General features: G+C 32.9%; 1 protein-coding gene across 1 annotated transcript; it reads right to left on the minus strand.

Moving 5' to 3' along the window:
• Positions 1-850: 850 nt before the first annotated feature.
• On the minus strand, positions 851-1,765 carry LOC139869068 (uncharacterized). Its single transcript, XM_071857396.1, has 3 exons — positions 1,613-1,765; positions 1,415-1,486; positions 851-1,321 (listed from the first exon to the last, which is right to left on the minus strand). Exons 1-3 carry the CDS (start codon positions 1,763-1,765, stop codon positions 851-853), a joined length of 696 nt encoding a protein of 231 aa, XP_071713497.1.
• Between the last annotated feature and the right edge of the window lie 16,021 nt (positions 1,766-17,786).

The following is a 17,786-nucleotide window of genomic DNA, read 5'->3' on the forward strand; positions in this document are numbered from 1 at the left end:
ACGTAATGCTTTTTAAACCTTTATCGATAAAATAAAGGTTATGGTTGTTTTAAAAATGAATGCAGTCTTTGAAAAACGTCTCATATAGAGGTCAAAACCTCGCGACGAAATTAATTAATATGGAACGTTTATAATCAATATGAACGGGACATTTCAATTTTAACCCTCCTTATTGCTCCAGTAAAAAGAGTATATGCATCAAACCCATGCATATACATCAAAATCTCCAATCTTACGTATCTGCAGACCATATAAATTTTCTTTTTTTCTAAATATGGCTTATGAAACAATATAAGCCATTTATTCTTTATTTTTCCAGAAATGAAATGACACAATGCAGATGCAAAATCTACCCTTTGCCACCTAATAACTCCAAAATCCCAATTATTTACCCCAAAATGAAATGACAGACTCAAACACACACCCTCTTTATGACATGACACAGGTTTGACCAAAACCCTAAGAATGAGGTTAGAAATTTTATAAAGGGTAAAATAAAGTAAGAAATTAAAAAATGACTCCAACCTTATTTCTCCCAGGGTTTTCAATCTAGTGCTAACCTCCAGCACATTTATAATGAATTTTTTTATTTTTTCCACCCAAAACCCTACTTGATAATCCCATAACCCTAAACACATACTCAACGATGACCCATATGACCCATGACTTTGTTTTTTCACCACACACACACACAGACTCATATATGACAGACCCATTGTACACAAGACCAACTAATGGGATTATCACTACCCATAACCACCTTATATCTCCAACCCAAACCAAACCTCCTAAAAGATACAGAAACCACCATATCCAAAATCCACCATTAATGCATTGTTGACCCATCATTTTAAACAGATAAATGAGTGCCATCACCATCAACAAAACTGAAATGCCAAACCATAGCTGCACTTTGAGACTGCATTGACTTTTTCACCTGCAATCCCATCAACCTCAGCCTGACCACTTCATATATCCTCTTTGCAATCACCTCATAAGATGAACTTTCATTCTTAAAGGTCCTGGCATTCCTCTCCTGCCACAATTGATAAATGACAGCAGCAAACACCAACCTTCTAATGATGCTCCAAATACCCTTATTACACACAGTACCAGCCATAGCATTAATCACATCAATCCAATGATCATTACCATACTCAATCCTGTCAATGATCCCATCCAAACCAGCTTTCCCTCTAAACCATCTCCATATAGATTTAGCATATGAACAACCAATCAGAAGATGATTATGAGACTCTTGAACTAGATTACATAAACTGCAAACACTACCACAAGGTACATCCCACCTTTCAAGCATGTCCTGTGTGCTCAATTTGCAATTAATAGCAACCCAACAAATGAAAGCATATTTAGGAATGTTTTGAGAGAACCAAATGACCCTGTGCCAACTAACCTCATCCCTAAAATCTCTAATATCATCCCATACCCCAGAAGTACTAAAATCACAAAGCTTATCTAGTCTAGTCTTTCAATATAACATATCCCTTTCATCCATCCTAAGCACAGGATTAGGGTACACCACCATATCCCCTATCTTTTGAATAATATTAACAGGCCATAACCAATTGCCATCAATGCAGACATCACTCACCTTGTCATTCAAGCTCATACCAGCCAAATATATGTCTCTAGGGGTAATATGATTAATCAAAGGACCAACTAGATGCCATTGATCATACCATAAAGACACACTATTACCATTACCCAACTTATACATGAAAAACTTTCTCAAAGCAGGCCTCATATTCAATATGTTTTCTCCATGAGAATGAACATTCACCATCAACCTTCACAGCCCAAAAATTCTTTCCATTTAACCGGTATCTATTCACCCATCTCACCCATAAGGATTCCTTATTGGTCAACACATTCCACATATGCTTAGACAATAAGGCAACATTCCAGCTACTTAGAGATCTAATGCCTAAACCACCCTGGCTCTTCTTAAAATATACATCAGACCATTTTACTTTAGGCATTCCTGTCTTCTGATCATTACCACCCCAAAGGAAATTCCTCATAAGCCTTTCAATCTCATGAATGACAGACTTAGGGATCATAAACATAGACATCCAGAAAAGCCAAAACAGATTGAACAAGTTGTAACCTTCTAGCAAAAGATAAGCTTTTAGACTTCCAGCCACACAATCTTCTCTTCACTTTATCAATGATGCTATGACAGTCTTTATACTTTAATCTGGAGGAAATAAGAGGCGCACCTAAGTATCTAACAGGCAATGTACCAACTTCAAAAGGCATAACCTCCATGATTTCAGCTTTCTCTTCATCAGATAAATTGCCAAAGAAAGAAGTACTTTTTGACATGTTAGGCTTTAACCCTGAATACGAGCTAAATTCATCCAAAGCCTTCTTCAAAACATACACAATATGCCTATCACCTTTGTAGAACATTAGGAGATCATCAACAAAACAAAGATGAGTTAGCATCAAATCCTCACATTTAGGATGATATTGAAAGCAACCATCCTCTCTAATCTGTCTTTTCAGGCATAAATTGAGCACCTCCATCACTAGAGTAAAAAGATAGGGAGATATTGGGTCACCCTGCCTTATACCCCTTTGACCCTTGAAATGACCATACTGCTGTCCATTTAACGAGATAGCAAAAGAAGGAGTAGACACACAAGACATGATCCAATCAACCATCCTTCTAGGGAAACCAAAACCAACCAAAGCATTGTGCAGAAACCTCCAGCTCACAGTATCATATGCCTTCTGAATGTCAATCTTAACAGCACATCTACCCTTACTCTTCTTCCATGTATATCCCCTCATAATCTCCTGAGCCAACAAGATGTTATCACCTATCTGCCTTCCAGGAATGAAAGCAGACTGATTTAAATCAACCACTTATCCTAAACATCCTTTAATCCTATTAGCAATAACCTTACTAATGATCTTATAAAGGACATTGCAGCATGATATTGGCCTAAAATCAGCCACATTCTTAGGATAATCAATTTTTGGCACCAATGCAATAACTGTAGCATTCACCTCACCTAATAACTTGCCATTTGAAAAAAAATCCCTGACAGCTCTAACAATTTCCACCCCAACTATATCCCATGAAGCTTTAAAGAACTTTAAAGTGTAACCATCAGGTCCAGGAGACTTACTATCATTAATATCCCATAAAGCAGCCTTAACTTCATCAACCTCAACCCATCTAACCATACTAGCAGCTGAACTATCACTAATCCTTTTATCAAACAGAGATTCAAGCCTATCAAACTCCTTAACCTCCTCAGCCTTACCTAAAATACCCTCAAAATGTTTAATAAATTGCCCAGCAACAGTACTACCCACAAATCTATTACCCTGCATATCTTGAATCACCTCCACTCTATTTCTATTCAGTCTACCCCTTATCACATTATGAAAATAAGCATAATTAGAATCACCTTCTTTTAGCCATTCAACCTTACTTTTCTGTTTAAGCAATCTCTCCTCATCAATTTTAGCACTCTTAAAAGCTTTAAAATAAGCAGCTTCTTCTTCCCTAAGCACATTATTCTCAGGCTGCTTAACCACTTCAGCTTGCACTTTAGTCAACTCATCCCTCAAAATGTTGACCTTTTCATGAACATTACCACATTTCTTATTTATCAATCTCATCTTAGGCTTCAACATCTTCATTTTGCTCACAATAGAAAACATTGTATGCCCTTCCAAACCTTGACTCCATACAGAATTGACCACAGGAGAAAAGTCAACACTATCAGCCAAATGATTATTGAACTTAAAAGGTCCAGGTTTCCTTTTCATCCAGTTTGGAATATGAATTACTACAGGACAATGATCAGAGATACCCCATGGTAAGAATTCAGTGAAAACTATAACAACCCTCATATTTCCATACCTGAATTGACTAATTTGACTATAGGGTTGTTATTCATACGTAATATATAATTAAATTTGACATTGATCAAATATTTATTTTTAGTCGACACTTTTTGTTAACTAAAGTTTACACTAATTATATAAAATAACTTTAGTTAATATTAATATTAATGCGTATTATATTTAAAACTATATGAAACATAATTATTAATTAAATGATAAGTTATTTTAATCATTATATATATATTTTTAGCTTATAAAAAAAATAAAAATAAAAAGAAATAAGATTTTTTTTATAAATTAAATAATGAGCCCATGAATTTTGACTAAATATTTTCAAAAACAAAAACTTATTAAAAACATTTTTAACATGTTTTTATTATTTTTCAAAATTGGCACCTTTATTTTATTATTTTTTTTTTCTTTTCACCAACCATTTTTTACCTATAAATACATGGCTCCTCATTCATTTTTTCTTGCCAAACACAAAAACTTAAGTTATTCTCTCAAAACTTTGAAGAAAATTTGAGGTACTTTCTATTTTTATTAATTTTTTTCAATATTGTCATTTATATTTATATTTATTGTATATTCTTTGTTAAATTCGAAATTAATTATGTTTATATGTTATAATTAGTATTATAAGTGTTATGATGCATAAAAATAATTTTGATAATTTATGAAATATTATTTATAATTAAATACGAATTATGTAGTGTTTAAACGTAAAAATAATGTAAAATTCGTAATAAATACTTTTAACCAAAAATAAAATATAAATAATTTTTTTCTGAGTTTTTAAAACTTATATAGATCTGAAAAAATTATAAAAATAATTACTTGGATCAAATTGGTATTTATTATATAATTAAACTCTATTATTATGTAATTCGAAGGTAAATTAAGAATAAATATAAAATAATAAAAAATATTTCTTTAAATATTTTTTTACAGGTTATTAGACTGATAGAAACTTATAAAAATTATAAAAATAATTATTTGGATTTATTTAGTAATTATGTAGAATTAAAATTGTTTTGTGAATACATTAAGGGTAAAAACAAAAATAAATATAAAAATATAATAAAAACATTTTTTTAAATTTTTCTACTAATCTATATGATTAACTAAGACTATAAAAATTATGTATGTAATTTTTAGATATTTAATTTATTATTTAGACATTTTTGAATAATGTTCGATTAATAAAACACTATTATTTTTGAAGTAATTTAGGTATTTATTTAAAGGTAATTATATTTAATATATATAAGACATACTAAGGTATAATAACTAAATATTAAATAAAACTTAGGTTATATTATCACATATATAATTATTAAGTACATTAATAATTCGTTGTGTGTATACACCTAAAGTGAATGTTAATCAAAGATAATGTATAATTCATGTGAACTTCATCGCTATTCACGGTCGTAAGTGAATGATGTCTAGGTTGCCATTTATGGGTAAGCTTGTGGATCTCGAATGCCATGACTTAGATTCTGGTCAAGAATCCTGGGCCCCCAGTTACATCTGGTCATTCCTGACTTATTTGATAGCAACGAAGTTTGAGTAGAGTTGTACAACATCTTGCTAAAGATTAACCCGAACTTTCTAAAATTGGAAAATTACTATAAGTGGAAACTTTCCATAAATAGTAACCTTCCGAAAATGGAAATTCTTTAGTGAACCATTACTATCAATATAGTACTATATACTATTGTCTGTTAGGCAATGTCTGATCATACGTTCTATCTCTAGGTTGAGATCTCGGTCACGTCCTTCCGTTCAATTCTTTCGTGGAATACTCTTTTGTGCTACTAAGGTGATTTTCATAGCCCCACTTTTACTGTTTACTTAACTATTTATAACTTTTGGGGTGAGACACATGCTTGCTTTATAACTGTTTTACACGTAGACACAAGTACTAAATTGTTAACTATGCTGTCATGCTTTGATTCATGCTAAATCCCTACCGTAATATCGTCAATTGCTACGTTTAAATGCAAACTTAATTATTGTGAGTAGGCCTATTGAGAGTAACGTCTCTAACCATTCAACCGTTGGTCTTTGGTTACATAATAATGATTCCACGACACTGACAGTACAAGGTGTCATAGGGTAAACTTGTTTAGTAACGATATTACAAAATGCAGCAACACTTTTAGATTGATATTTCTATATCAATCAACTTTAAACTAAATCTTGTGGTCTAAAACTTTGGATATTATTAATAAACCTGTGAATTTCACTCAACCTTTTTGGTTGACACTTTAAGCATGTTTTGTCTCATGTAATGATTGAGCTAGCTGTTTGCAACTTTGTGATGATAGATTTGATGCTTGCATGGAGTCCACATCGCATATTATATTTTAGTTCATAAACATTTATTTTACGTTTTAATAATAATGTAAACATGTATTACTGCTTCCGCTGTTTTATTAACAAAGGTTTTATTTAAAAAGTGTCATATAGAGTCGTTCTCGTTTATACAACTGTGTTATGATATGATTGGTCACAATTACCCCTGGTCCATTTTGGGGGGTGTGACAAAAACCCTAGGGAAACATCCAACAAAGACACTATTGACCATAGACCTGTCAATCTTTTTCAAAATTCCCTTGGTTGGACCAACTGCATGCATCTTCTAAATCCAAGTATAATCAAAACCAACATGATTCATGTCATCAACCTCAATGTCAGCTACACACTCCCTAAAGTCCTCCATTTCACTTGTAAGAATAGAAGAACCACTAGAATTATCTTCAGGGTTCAAACTTACATTAAAATCTCCACATATCACCCAAGGCTGTTGACCCATAACAGACTTAATTCTACCCAATTCCTTCCATAAATGCCTTCTTTGGTACTTATTATTTGCAGCATAAACAAAAGTACACAGAAACTGCTTCCCACTACTTATTTGACCAATCTTGCAGTGCATCATTTGATCAGTCATTCCAATCACATCACAAACCACCTCATTATAGTCCCAAGCTAAAATAATCCTAGTTCTACCTAAACAAACAGAATTATTTGCAGCCCATCTCCAATTACCAAAAGATAACCCTATAACTTTACCTAAATTCTTAGAAAAAAACCTTAGTTTCTACTAAACAACATACACTACAACCACTGCTACAAATAAACTTTGGAATTTCAGTTTGCTTAGAGTGCTCATTCAAGCCTCTAATGTTCCAACATGCCACTTTAAACATTGAAAACATTTAAATTGTTGGTGCCACTACCAGTCTGCACTTCCCCTTGATTACCTATCTCATCACATTTCATTGAAACTGCAATATCATCAGTTTCAGATGCAACCTCCTCATCTTCCCATGTCATTGTAAAATTTATCTTTCTACACTTGCATAGATGAAGGAAGTATTGAATTTCATGAGGATCCCAATGCTTGACTTTATCTGGATCAGGTAGCCATTTTACATGGCACAAGTCACTTAGCTTATCCCTTTTAGACTGCCATAAATGCCACACATGGTCATACTCATCCTCTAAAACAGGAGTACCATCAACATCCATACCTCCTAGAATATCATAACTATTAAAAGTCCTCACTGTATCATTCACCTTCTTATCATTCACCTTAATTTCAGTTGCTCTCACATTATCATTCACCTTTGATTCAGATACCATCACATTACCATTCCCATCAGTTTTTTACTTATAAATCAATCTAATTCCACCAGCTTGATTCCCACTTGTATCCCTTTGAGTATTATTCTTCACAAAACTGCCATTCCCATTCAAATTCTTCTGATTATCATTCCTCATTTGAGCCTTATCACTTGCTACCTTCTTCCTTGTACCATTAGATTGACCTGATACACTTTGATCCACTTTATTTTTCCCTTTCACATCAGCTTGACTACCACCCTTATTATCCTTAACACCACTAGTCCCTGCACCATTACTCCCTCCAGTATTCCTTCCATTATTCCTATCACTATTCAAACTATTCCTATTCCAATTCTGCTTAAAACCATTCCCATTTTGACTAAACCTTTGATTGGAGCTATTCTTATTAGGCAATGGAGGCTGCTTGACAACAGTAGCACCAGAAACATCTTTAATAGCCCTATTCCTTCTATCCACAGTTTGCCAACCATCATCATCAACCTCATTCTGCACAATAGCCTTCTGCCTGGCTTCTTCTTATTTCTTATTCTTTAACTCCACCTCTTGTTCAGCCAAAGGCCTTTTAGTGCAGTGAGCAAACACATGTCCAAACACATTACAATGAGACCACCTAATTGGCCTCCATTGATACCCCACCTTAACCTTCAAATCCATACCAGGCAAACCATTTCTAACAGGATACACAGCATGCACATACTCTGGAAGGTCCTTATCAGCTCTAACCTCAACCAAAACCCTAGCATACCCTACTTTTCCAGTTTGATTAATACATCTTTCTCTAGTCACCTTATCCATAGCAATAGGCTTTACAACATAACTCACCAATTGACTAATATTACCACCATTCCATAAGTCAAAAGGTAAATCAATAAGTGAAATCCATATAGGCACCATAGTAGGCTCAGGTTTGACCAAACAAGCACCAGGCTCCCATTTCTTAAGAAACAAAGGAATGTTCTCAACCATCCAAGGATCACTAGCTAAAACCTTATTCATCCCTTCTTCATCATTAAACTTAAAGAAATAGACACCTGCATTATTCATAGTGATATCCCTAATGCCATAAGCCCTCCACATTCTTCTCAAGTTGAAATTTACAGTAGCAAAATTGTGGAAAATAAGTTGCGGAATGTAGTGTATGTGAGGTTGGTGTTGTTGTCGGCGTCATTATTACCGGCGTAGTTGAATTTATTGACTTCGGAAAATAGACTTCGGGTAAGATGCTCATGGGTTGCCTGTTGAATGGTTTGACTATGAGGTTTCTGAGAAGTACCGTGAAGTTGTGGGTTGGATACGACATCGGAGTTATGTGTATATTTTAGACTTAGGTTTGGTGAATTGTTTATACGCTATTTCAATTGTATTTTAATAATATTTGCTTAGTAATTCAATGGTGTAATTCATAGTGTTTAAAACAAACTGAGCTAGAGACAATGAGTTTTGGTCATTTGTGACCAAGTACTCCCACAACGGATCGTTATGATCTTTCTGGCGTTACAAAAAAAAAAATTGATTGTAATGATTAGCTAATTATAATATATATATATATATATATATATATATATATATATATATATATATATATATATATATATATAATAAGTGCTTCGAAAAAAGAAAAAAAAAGATAGTGTATGTGAGGCGGGGGGATAATGCCCTCCTGGATTTGAAAAAAATATAATTATAGTATAAAAAAAAAAAATTACACTAGTAAAGGTAAAAAGAAAGTTTTTTTATTTAATTTTTTCCCCAATCACTAGTTTTACCCTTCTGTTGTCGAGTTAAAGTGACGTCACCGGCCACCTTGTACTTGTTTTTGTTGAGTTTAGTGGGCATTCATATCTTTTTGTGATAAATTCTTGATGAGTGTTTGATTTTGTCTTTCAACAAAATGTACCATAACAAAAAAATTATGTATTAGATTGATTGCAAATTCTATGAGATTTTAACATTTTGACTGTATTTTTTCATACGAATTCTAATTTAATTGATTTAAAAGCTCAAACGCTCTTAAGTGAAATGATTAGAAATTTCATTACCTGTCCAAATTCTAGAGGGCCGAAATTCCTCCTAGTCCCTATGATAATGCTAAAAACGAACATATATTTCATAGCATTATTCCTCAAGAAAGACAAGCTTTTAGTTGCAATCGTTCTATTTACAAATGATATTCGTTTAAATAATAAAAGGTGAAGACAAAAGACAGATTCGACGAATTGAAGACGCAAACGACCAAAAAGCTTAAAAGTACAAAATGCAATCAAAGAGGTTCCAATTATTGATAAGAAACGTCTCGAAATTACAAGAGTACAAGATTCAAAATGCAAAGTACAAGATATTAAATTGTACGCAAGGACGTTCGAAAATCCGGAACCGGGACATGAGTCAACTCTCAACGCTCGACGCAACGGACTAAAAATTACAAGTCAACTATGCACATAAATATAATATAATAATTAAATAATTCTTATAATTATTTATATATTATATAAATAATAAAAATCCGTCGGCAAGAAAGACTCCAAAGTTGGTGAGCTGTATTTTCAAACTCCGCGACTCGCGGAGTTTGAAGGCAAAAAAAGCCGCGAGTCGCTGAGTACCCCTGAACTCAATTCCCTAAAAAGCCAACCGAATTCTGATCATTTTCATCATCCATAATCTATCTCTCTCTCAATATATACGTAAATATATATATATAATTTATATTTTAATTTTAATTTTAATTTTAAATCCTAATAATAAGGGTATGTTAGCAAATGTTGTAAGGGTGTAAGTCGAAATTCTGTCCGTGTAATGCTACGCTATTTTTAATCATTGTAAGTTATGTTCAACCTTTTTAATTTAATGTCTTGTAGCTAAGTTATTATTATGCTTATTTAATCCGAAGTAATCATGATGTTGGGCTAATTACTAAAATTGGGTAATTGGGCTTTGTACCATAATTGGGATTTGGACAAAAGAACGACACTTGTGAAAATTAGACTATGGGCTATTAATGGGCTTTATATTTATTTAATTAAATGATAGTTTGTTAATTTTAATATAAAGATTTACAATTGGGCGTCCCTATAAATAATCATATACACTCAATCGGACACGATGGGCGGGGTATTTATATGTACGAATAATCGTTCATTTAACCGGACACGGGAATGGATTAATAGCCACTAGAATAATTAAAACAGGGGTGAAATTACATTCAAGGGTAATTGGTGTAATTGTTAACAAAGTAGTAAAACCTTGGTTTACACGCAGTCGATAACCTGGTGTATTCATTAAACAAAATATTAAAACCTTGTTACAATTCGAATCCCCAATTAGTTGGAATATTTAACTTCGGGTATAAGGATAATTTGACGAGGACACTCGCACTTTATATTTATGACTGATGGACTGTTATGGACAAAACCAGATGGACATATTAAATAATCCAGGACAAAGGACAATTAACCCATGGGCATAAAACTAAAATCAACACGTCAAACATCATGATTACGGAAGTTTAAATAAGCATAATTATTTTATTTCATATTTTATTTCCTTTATTTTATATTTAATTGCACTTCTAATTATCGCATTTTATTTATTGTTATTGTATTTAATTGCACTTTTAATTATCGTACTTTTTAATTATCGCAAGTTTATTTTATCGCACTTTTATTCGCAATTTCATTATCATTATTTACTTTACGCTTTAAATTAAGTCTTGTATTTATTTATTATTTTACATTTGGTTTTAACTGCGACTAAAGTTTTAAAATCGACAAACCGGTCATTAAACGGTAAAAACCCCCCTTTATAATAATAATATTACTTATATATATATATTTGTATTTTTATAAAAGTAAACTAATATAGCGTTAAGCTTTGTTTAAAGATTTTCCCTGTGGAACGAACCGGACTTACTAAAAACTACACTACTGTACGATTAGGTACACTGCCTATAAGTGTTGTAGCAAGGTTTAAGTATATCCATTCTCTAAATAAATAAATATCTTGTGTAAAATTGTATCGTATTTAATAGTATTTTCTTGTAAAAATTAATAGTATTTTATACCCCTCTGCTAAAACATCAAGTTATTTTTGGCGCCGCTGCCGGGGACAATCTAGCTTAAAAGCCGGAAGCGCAACGCTAAATAAAAAAAAAAATATTTTTAGTTTACTTTTATTAAAATTCGTTTTTATAAAAATACGTTTTAAATATTCGAAAATATAAAAAAAAACAAAAATATAAGTATTTTTAAGATTTTGTTAAATACTTAAGTTTTATAAAGTTTCTTTATTTTTATATAAGTTTTATTTAAGTATTTTATTTTTATTTAAAACATAAAAATAAAAAAAAATAAAAAACGCGTCAAGTTTTAAACTGTACCAGAGTTGAATTTTGGAACCCCGCGACTCGCGGAGTTTGCAGCCTCGACTACCGCAACTCGCGGAACTACCCTGACACCGACAGAAACCCTAATCTGCATTTAATTAGGGAGTAATTATTAATTATTATTATTATTAACCCTAAATAATAATTATTATTATTATAATTAGTTTTATTTTAAAGTTTCTTTTTATTTAATTTGTTTTATTTAGTTAAATTAGTTTAATTAAATTATAAAATTAATAGTTTTAATAAATAAATAATATAAAAATAATATTTTTATAAAATTTGTACTTTTTAAAACTTTTTGTATATTTTTATATTTTGTCCCTTTTTAATTGTTTTAGCGTAATATTTGTATTTTTCGCTCATATTTAGTTTTAAACTTAGTTTTTGCCATAGTTATTTTTACTTCTAGATTTTTAGGTTTTGCCGTAGAATTCCTTAAGTGTTTTTTCTTTAGACTAAGATTTAGGTACTTTAGAACTTTGCGACGCCTTTTTAAGTTTTAGTTTCTTTTTAAGTTATTTCCATTTGGGATATAGTTTTTCCTGTAAGCTTTAATATTTTTAGACGACTTTTACCAATGTATCAATTATCATTCCAATTAGTAATCTCAATTTGCGATTATAATTTTAAGTTAGTTGTAGTAATAAGGTTAGGTTAGTCAAGTATTTTTAAGTTTTATAAGTTTCTTTTATTTTTCCGTCACTTTTTATTTTTCAACCATTTTTCTTTTTCGACCTTTTTTGACACGCACTTTTTCTTTCTTATTTCTCGCTATTCTAGTTTTTAGGACATAGATTTTTATTCTACTTCTTATCTAAATTTCTTAAAATTACAAAAATTTATTTTAAGTGGTTAAATTGATAGACATCAAAATTTTCTGGTTCGTAGTAATAGTTGGATTTGTATGCGGACCGGGTTATTAGAGGCAAACAGTCCTCAATTATATTGAGACCAAACGAATCCTGCCCCTCTGCTGCGTCTTTTGGCTATTCGAAACGTGGGCAAAATCAGAAAAGTCTATTGATAGGATAACTTATTATAATTTTTCTTTCCTTTTAAAAACTAATAGGATATTCAGTGAATGCACCGAGCAAGACGTTCACCACCTTTTGTACGTTCACCACCTGTAACTAGATCAAGACATTTAGCAAATATTACTGCCGTTGATTTTTCTTTAGAATCGTCATCCAGTCGACCAAGTACTCCAGTTCAAATTTCCGATAATCCATTTTTTGAAATCGACCTCACAATTGAGAATCCGGAGAATATTCAGGAACGATTCGTAGATCCTGAACCACTAAATTTTCCTCCGGAACCACCAATCATTCAAACAGAGATTGTTGAGGAACGAACCATTAAATCAGAATCCTCTAGTGATTCCGATTCAACAAATTCAATTATGGAGAATCTGGAACCTTTAAGTATGGAAGACCGAATGAGAGCTAAACACACTGGCCAAGGTCACGCAATTACTCATCCAGACATTAATGCGCCAGATTATGAAATCAAAGGACAAATTCTACACATGGTGACTAATCAATGCCCATTTAGTGGTGCGCCGAAGGAAGATCCAAATGAACATCTACGTACCTTTAATAGGATCTGCACACTATTTAAAATAAGAGAAGTGGAGGATGAACAGATATATCTCATGTTATTTCCCTGGACTTTAAAGGGAGAAGCCAAAGATTGGTTGGAATCGTTACCTGAAGGGGCGATTGATACATGGGACGTTTTAGTTGAAAAATTTCTTAAACAATTTTTTCCTGCATCTAAAGCCGTAAGACTTCAAGGAGAAATTGTTACGTTCACACAGAAGCCGAATGAAACTCTATATGAGGCGTGGACTAGATTTGGAAAGTTGTTAAGAGGATGTCCGCAACATGGTTTAGATACCTGTCAAATAGTACAAATATTCTACCAAGGATGCGACATCACTACAAGGAAAGACATAGATATAGCAGCTGGTGGTTCTATTATGAAAAAAACCGAAACTGATGCTTACAAAATTATTGATAACACTGCTTCCCACTCACATGAGTGGCACCAAGAAAAAGATATCGTTAGATCATCTAAAGCAGCTAGAGCCGATTCTAGCCATGACTTAGATTCCATTTCCGCAAAAATAGATGATGTGGAGAGACGAATGGAAAAGATGACTAAAGATATTCACTCAATACGAATTAGTTGTGAGCAGTGTGGAGGACCACATTTGACAAAAGATTGTCTCAGTATTGAATTAACAATGGAACAAAGAGAGAATATTTCATACATAAACCAAAGGCCTGGAAATAATTATCAGAATAATTATCAACCGCCAAGACCTATTTACAATCAAAAACAGAATTATAACCGAAATATTCCATACAACAACCAACAAGGTCCTAGCAATCAACAAGTATCCAATAATAATTACAATCAGCAAAGACCTAATTTTCAAAACAAACCACCACAACAAACCGATGATAAAAAGCCGAATTTAGAAGATATGATGATGAAGCTAGTTGAAACTCAAACGCAATTTTTCACATCTCAGAAACAAACTAATGAACAAAATGCTCAAGCATTTAGAAATCAACAAGCTTCTATTAAAAAATCTGGAACAAGAAGTAAGTAACCTAGCAAGATTAATAGGTGAAAGAAAACCGGGAAGTCTACCTAGTGATACAAATGCAAACCCCCGGAATAAAACAGCTAAAGCCATTACCACAAGAAGTGGTACAACACTTAAACCACCTGAAATACCTGTAACTTCTGAAGAAGCTATTCCTACTCCACAAGAACCACAACCTAATCAAGATAAGGAAAAAGAACAGGTAGTTGAAAAGGTTAATGAAGATAACACAGTTAAGACTAAACCTTATGTTAAACCATACCAACCACCACTTCCTTACCCGAGTAAAATGAAGAAAGAGAAACTTGAAGCCGAGCAATCCAAATTCTTGGATATGTTTAAACAGATAAATGTAAATCTTCCTTTCATTGATGTGATTTCAGGAATGCCTAGATATGCTAAATTCTTGAAAGATCTGATCTCAAATAGAAAGAAAATGGAAGAACTCTCGGCTGTTACCATGAATGCTAATTGCTCAGCAGTGCTGTTGAATAAGATACCAGAAAAATTATCTGATCCAGGAAGTTTCACAATTCCATGTTTTCTGGGAAGTCTTAATTCAATAGAAGCATTGGCAGACTTAGGTGCTAGTATAAATCTAATGCCGTATTCACTATACGCTAAACTAGACCTTGGAGAATTGAAACCAACCAGAATAAGCATACAACTAGCCGATAGATCAATAAAATATCCTAGAGGGATAATGGAGAATATGCTAGTTAAAGTTGGTACTTTAGTATTTCCAGTAGATTTTGTTGTTCTGGACATGGAAGAAGATTCTCAAGTTCCTCTCATATTAGGAAGACCATTCTTAAACACGGCTAAAGCAATGATAGACGTGTTCGGTAAGAAATTGACCCTAAGTATAGAGGATGAGAGTGTTACCTTTTTAGTTGATAGAGCAATGCAACAACCACAATCTGCAGATGATACATGTTATTATATTCAAACCATAGATGCACATGCAGAATTATTAGAAGAATTTCCAGAATTACAAGGAACATGAGAATGTTCTTTAGGAGAAGGTAATGAACCAATTGATGAAGCTGAAATGTTAGCTACACTTATAGCTAATGGATATGAACCAACAACAGAAGAAATTCAAATGCAAAAAGAAGAAGACAGATATCGATACAAATCATCGATAGAAGAACCTCCGAAATTAGAGTTAAAGCCACTTCTAAACCATTTGAAATACGCTTATTTACATGGTGAATCTGAATTACCTGTAATAATATCGTCTTCTCTTACTAAAAATGAGAAATCACAACTCATTTCTGTGTTGAAAGCTCATAAACCAGCCATTGCATGGAAGATTCATGATATTAAAGTAATAAGTCCTTCGTATTGCACACATAAAATCCTTATGGAAGAAGGTCATAAAACGTACGTGCAACGCCAACGAAGACTAAATCCTAATATGCAAGATGTAGTTAAAAAAGAAATTATTAAACTGCTAGACGCAGGTCTAATTTATCCAATTTCGGATAGTCCATGGGTAAGCCCAGTTCAATGCGTACCTAAGAAGGGTGGCATGACTGTCATTACAAATGAGAAAAATGAGCTTATTCCTACTAGGACTGTAACAGGATGGCGTGTATGTATTGATTATAGAAAATTAAATGACGCCACCAGAAAAGATCACTTTCCCTTACCTTTCATAGATCAAATGTTGGAAAGATTAGCCGAAAATAGTTACTATTGTTTTCTAGATGGATTTTTCGGATATTTTCAAATTCCAATAGCACCCGAAGATCAAGAGAAAACCACATTCACGTGCCCTTATGGTACTTTTGCTTACAAACGCATACCATTTGGACTTTGTAATGCCCTTGCAACCTTTCAAAGGTGTATGATGGCGATTTTTCATGACATGATAGAAGAATGCATGGAAGTTTTCATGGATGACTTTTCAGTCTTCGGTGATACATTTGAATCATGCCTAGTTAATCTGGAACGAATGCTTATTAGATGCGAACAATCAAATCTAGTTCTTAATTGGGAGAAATGCCATTTTATGGTTAAAGAGGGCATCGTTCTTGGACATAAAATTTCAAAAGAAGGAATTGAAGTAGATAGAGCTAAAGTAGATGTAATTGCTAAACTTCCACATCCCACCAATGTTAGAGGAGTTAGGAGTTTTCTAGGGCATGCCAGTTTTTACCGACGTTTCATAAAAGATTTTTCTAAAATTGCCACTCCTATGAATAAACTCCTAGAAAAAGATGCTCCATTCATCTTTTTAGATGAATGTATCAAATCTTTTAATATTCTTAAAGAGAAACTCACTAATACGCCGATCATGATAACACCAAATTGGAATCTACCATTTGAACTAATGTGCGATGCAAGTGATTTTGCAATGGGAGCCGTTTTAGGACAAAGGATTGAAAAACGATTTCAACCTATATATTATGCTAGTAAGACGTTACAAGGAGCACAAATGAACTATACAACTACTGAAAAAGAACTCCTTGCTATTGTCTTTGCTTTTGACAAATTTCAATCATATCTCGTTCTAGCAAAAATGGTGGTCTATACCGACCATTCTGCTCTTAGATACCTATTTTCGAAACAAGATGCTAAACCAAGATTAATCCGTTAGATCTTACTCTTACAAGAGTTTGATATTGAAATCCGAGATAAAAGAGGAGCAGAAAATCTCGCCGCAGATCATCTTTCTCGTCTTGAAAATCCTAAGTTAGAAGTTCTAAATGAATCGGCCATACAAGACAACTTTCCTGATGAATATCTATTGAAGATAGATTATAAAGAAATTCCATGGTTTGCAGACTATGCAAACTACTTAGTTTGTGGATTCCTTGAAAAAGGATTATCGTACCAAAAACGAAAGAAATTCTTCAGTGATATAAAACACTATTTTTGGGAAGATCCACATCTGTTTAAAAGTTGTCCTGATGGAATAATACGCCGATGTGTATTTGGAGATGAAGCTAGTAAAATTTTAAACCATTGTCACACAGGACCAACAGGAGGGCATTATGGGCCTCAACTAACAGCAAGAAAAGTTTATGATGCTGGATTCTATTGGCCTACAATTTACAAAGACGCACACCTTCTTTGCAAATCCTGTGATGCTTGTCAAAGGGCCGGAAAAATAAGTCAACGTGATGAAATGCCACAAAATGTCATCCAAGTATGTGAAGTATTTGACATTTGGGGTATTGACTTTATGGGTCCATTTCCAAAATCTCATAATAATCTCTATATTCTCGTAGCCATTGATTA

This window comes from Rutidosis leptorrhynchoides, chromosome 9 (genome assembly GCF_046630445.1).
Source record: "Rutidosis leptorrhynchoides isolate AG116_Rl617_1_P2 chromosome 9, CSIRO_AGI_Rlap_v1, whole genome shotgun sequence".
Lineage (NCBI taxonomy): Eukaryota > Viridiplantae > Streptophyta > Magnoliopsida > Asterales > Asteraceae > Rutidosis > Rutidosis leptorrhynchoides.

Excerpts from the sequence above, each read along its gene's own strand:
- LOC139869068 (XM_071857396.1), bottom strand. The coding sequence starts at position 1,765 with ATGAGGCCTGCTTTGAGAAAGTTTTTCATGTATAAGTTGGGTAATGGT. Across the intron at positions 1,487-1,612 it reads GTATGAGCTTGAATGACAAG|ACTAGACTAGATAAGCTTTG; the intron begins GTGAGTGATGTC and ends TTATATTGAAAG. Across the intron at positions 1,322-1,414 it reads TTAGAGATTTTAGGGATGAG|GACATGCTTGAAAGGTGGGA; the intron begins GTTAGTTGGCAC and ends TTGAGCACACAG.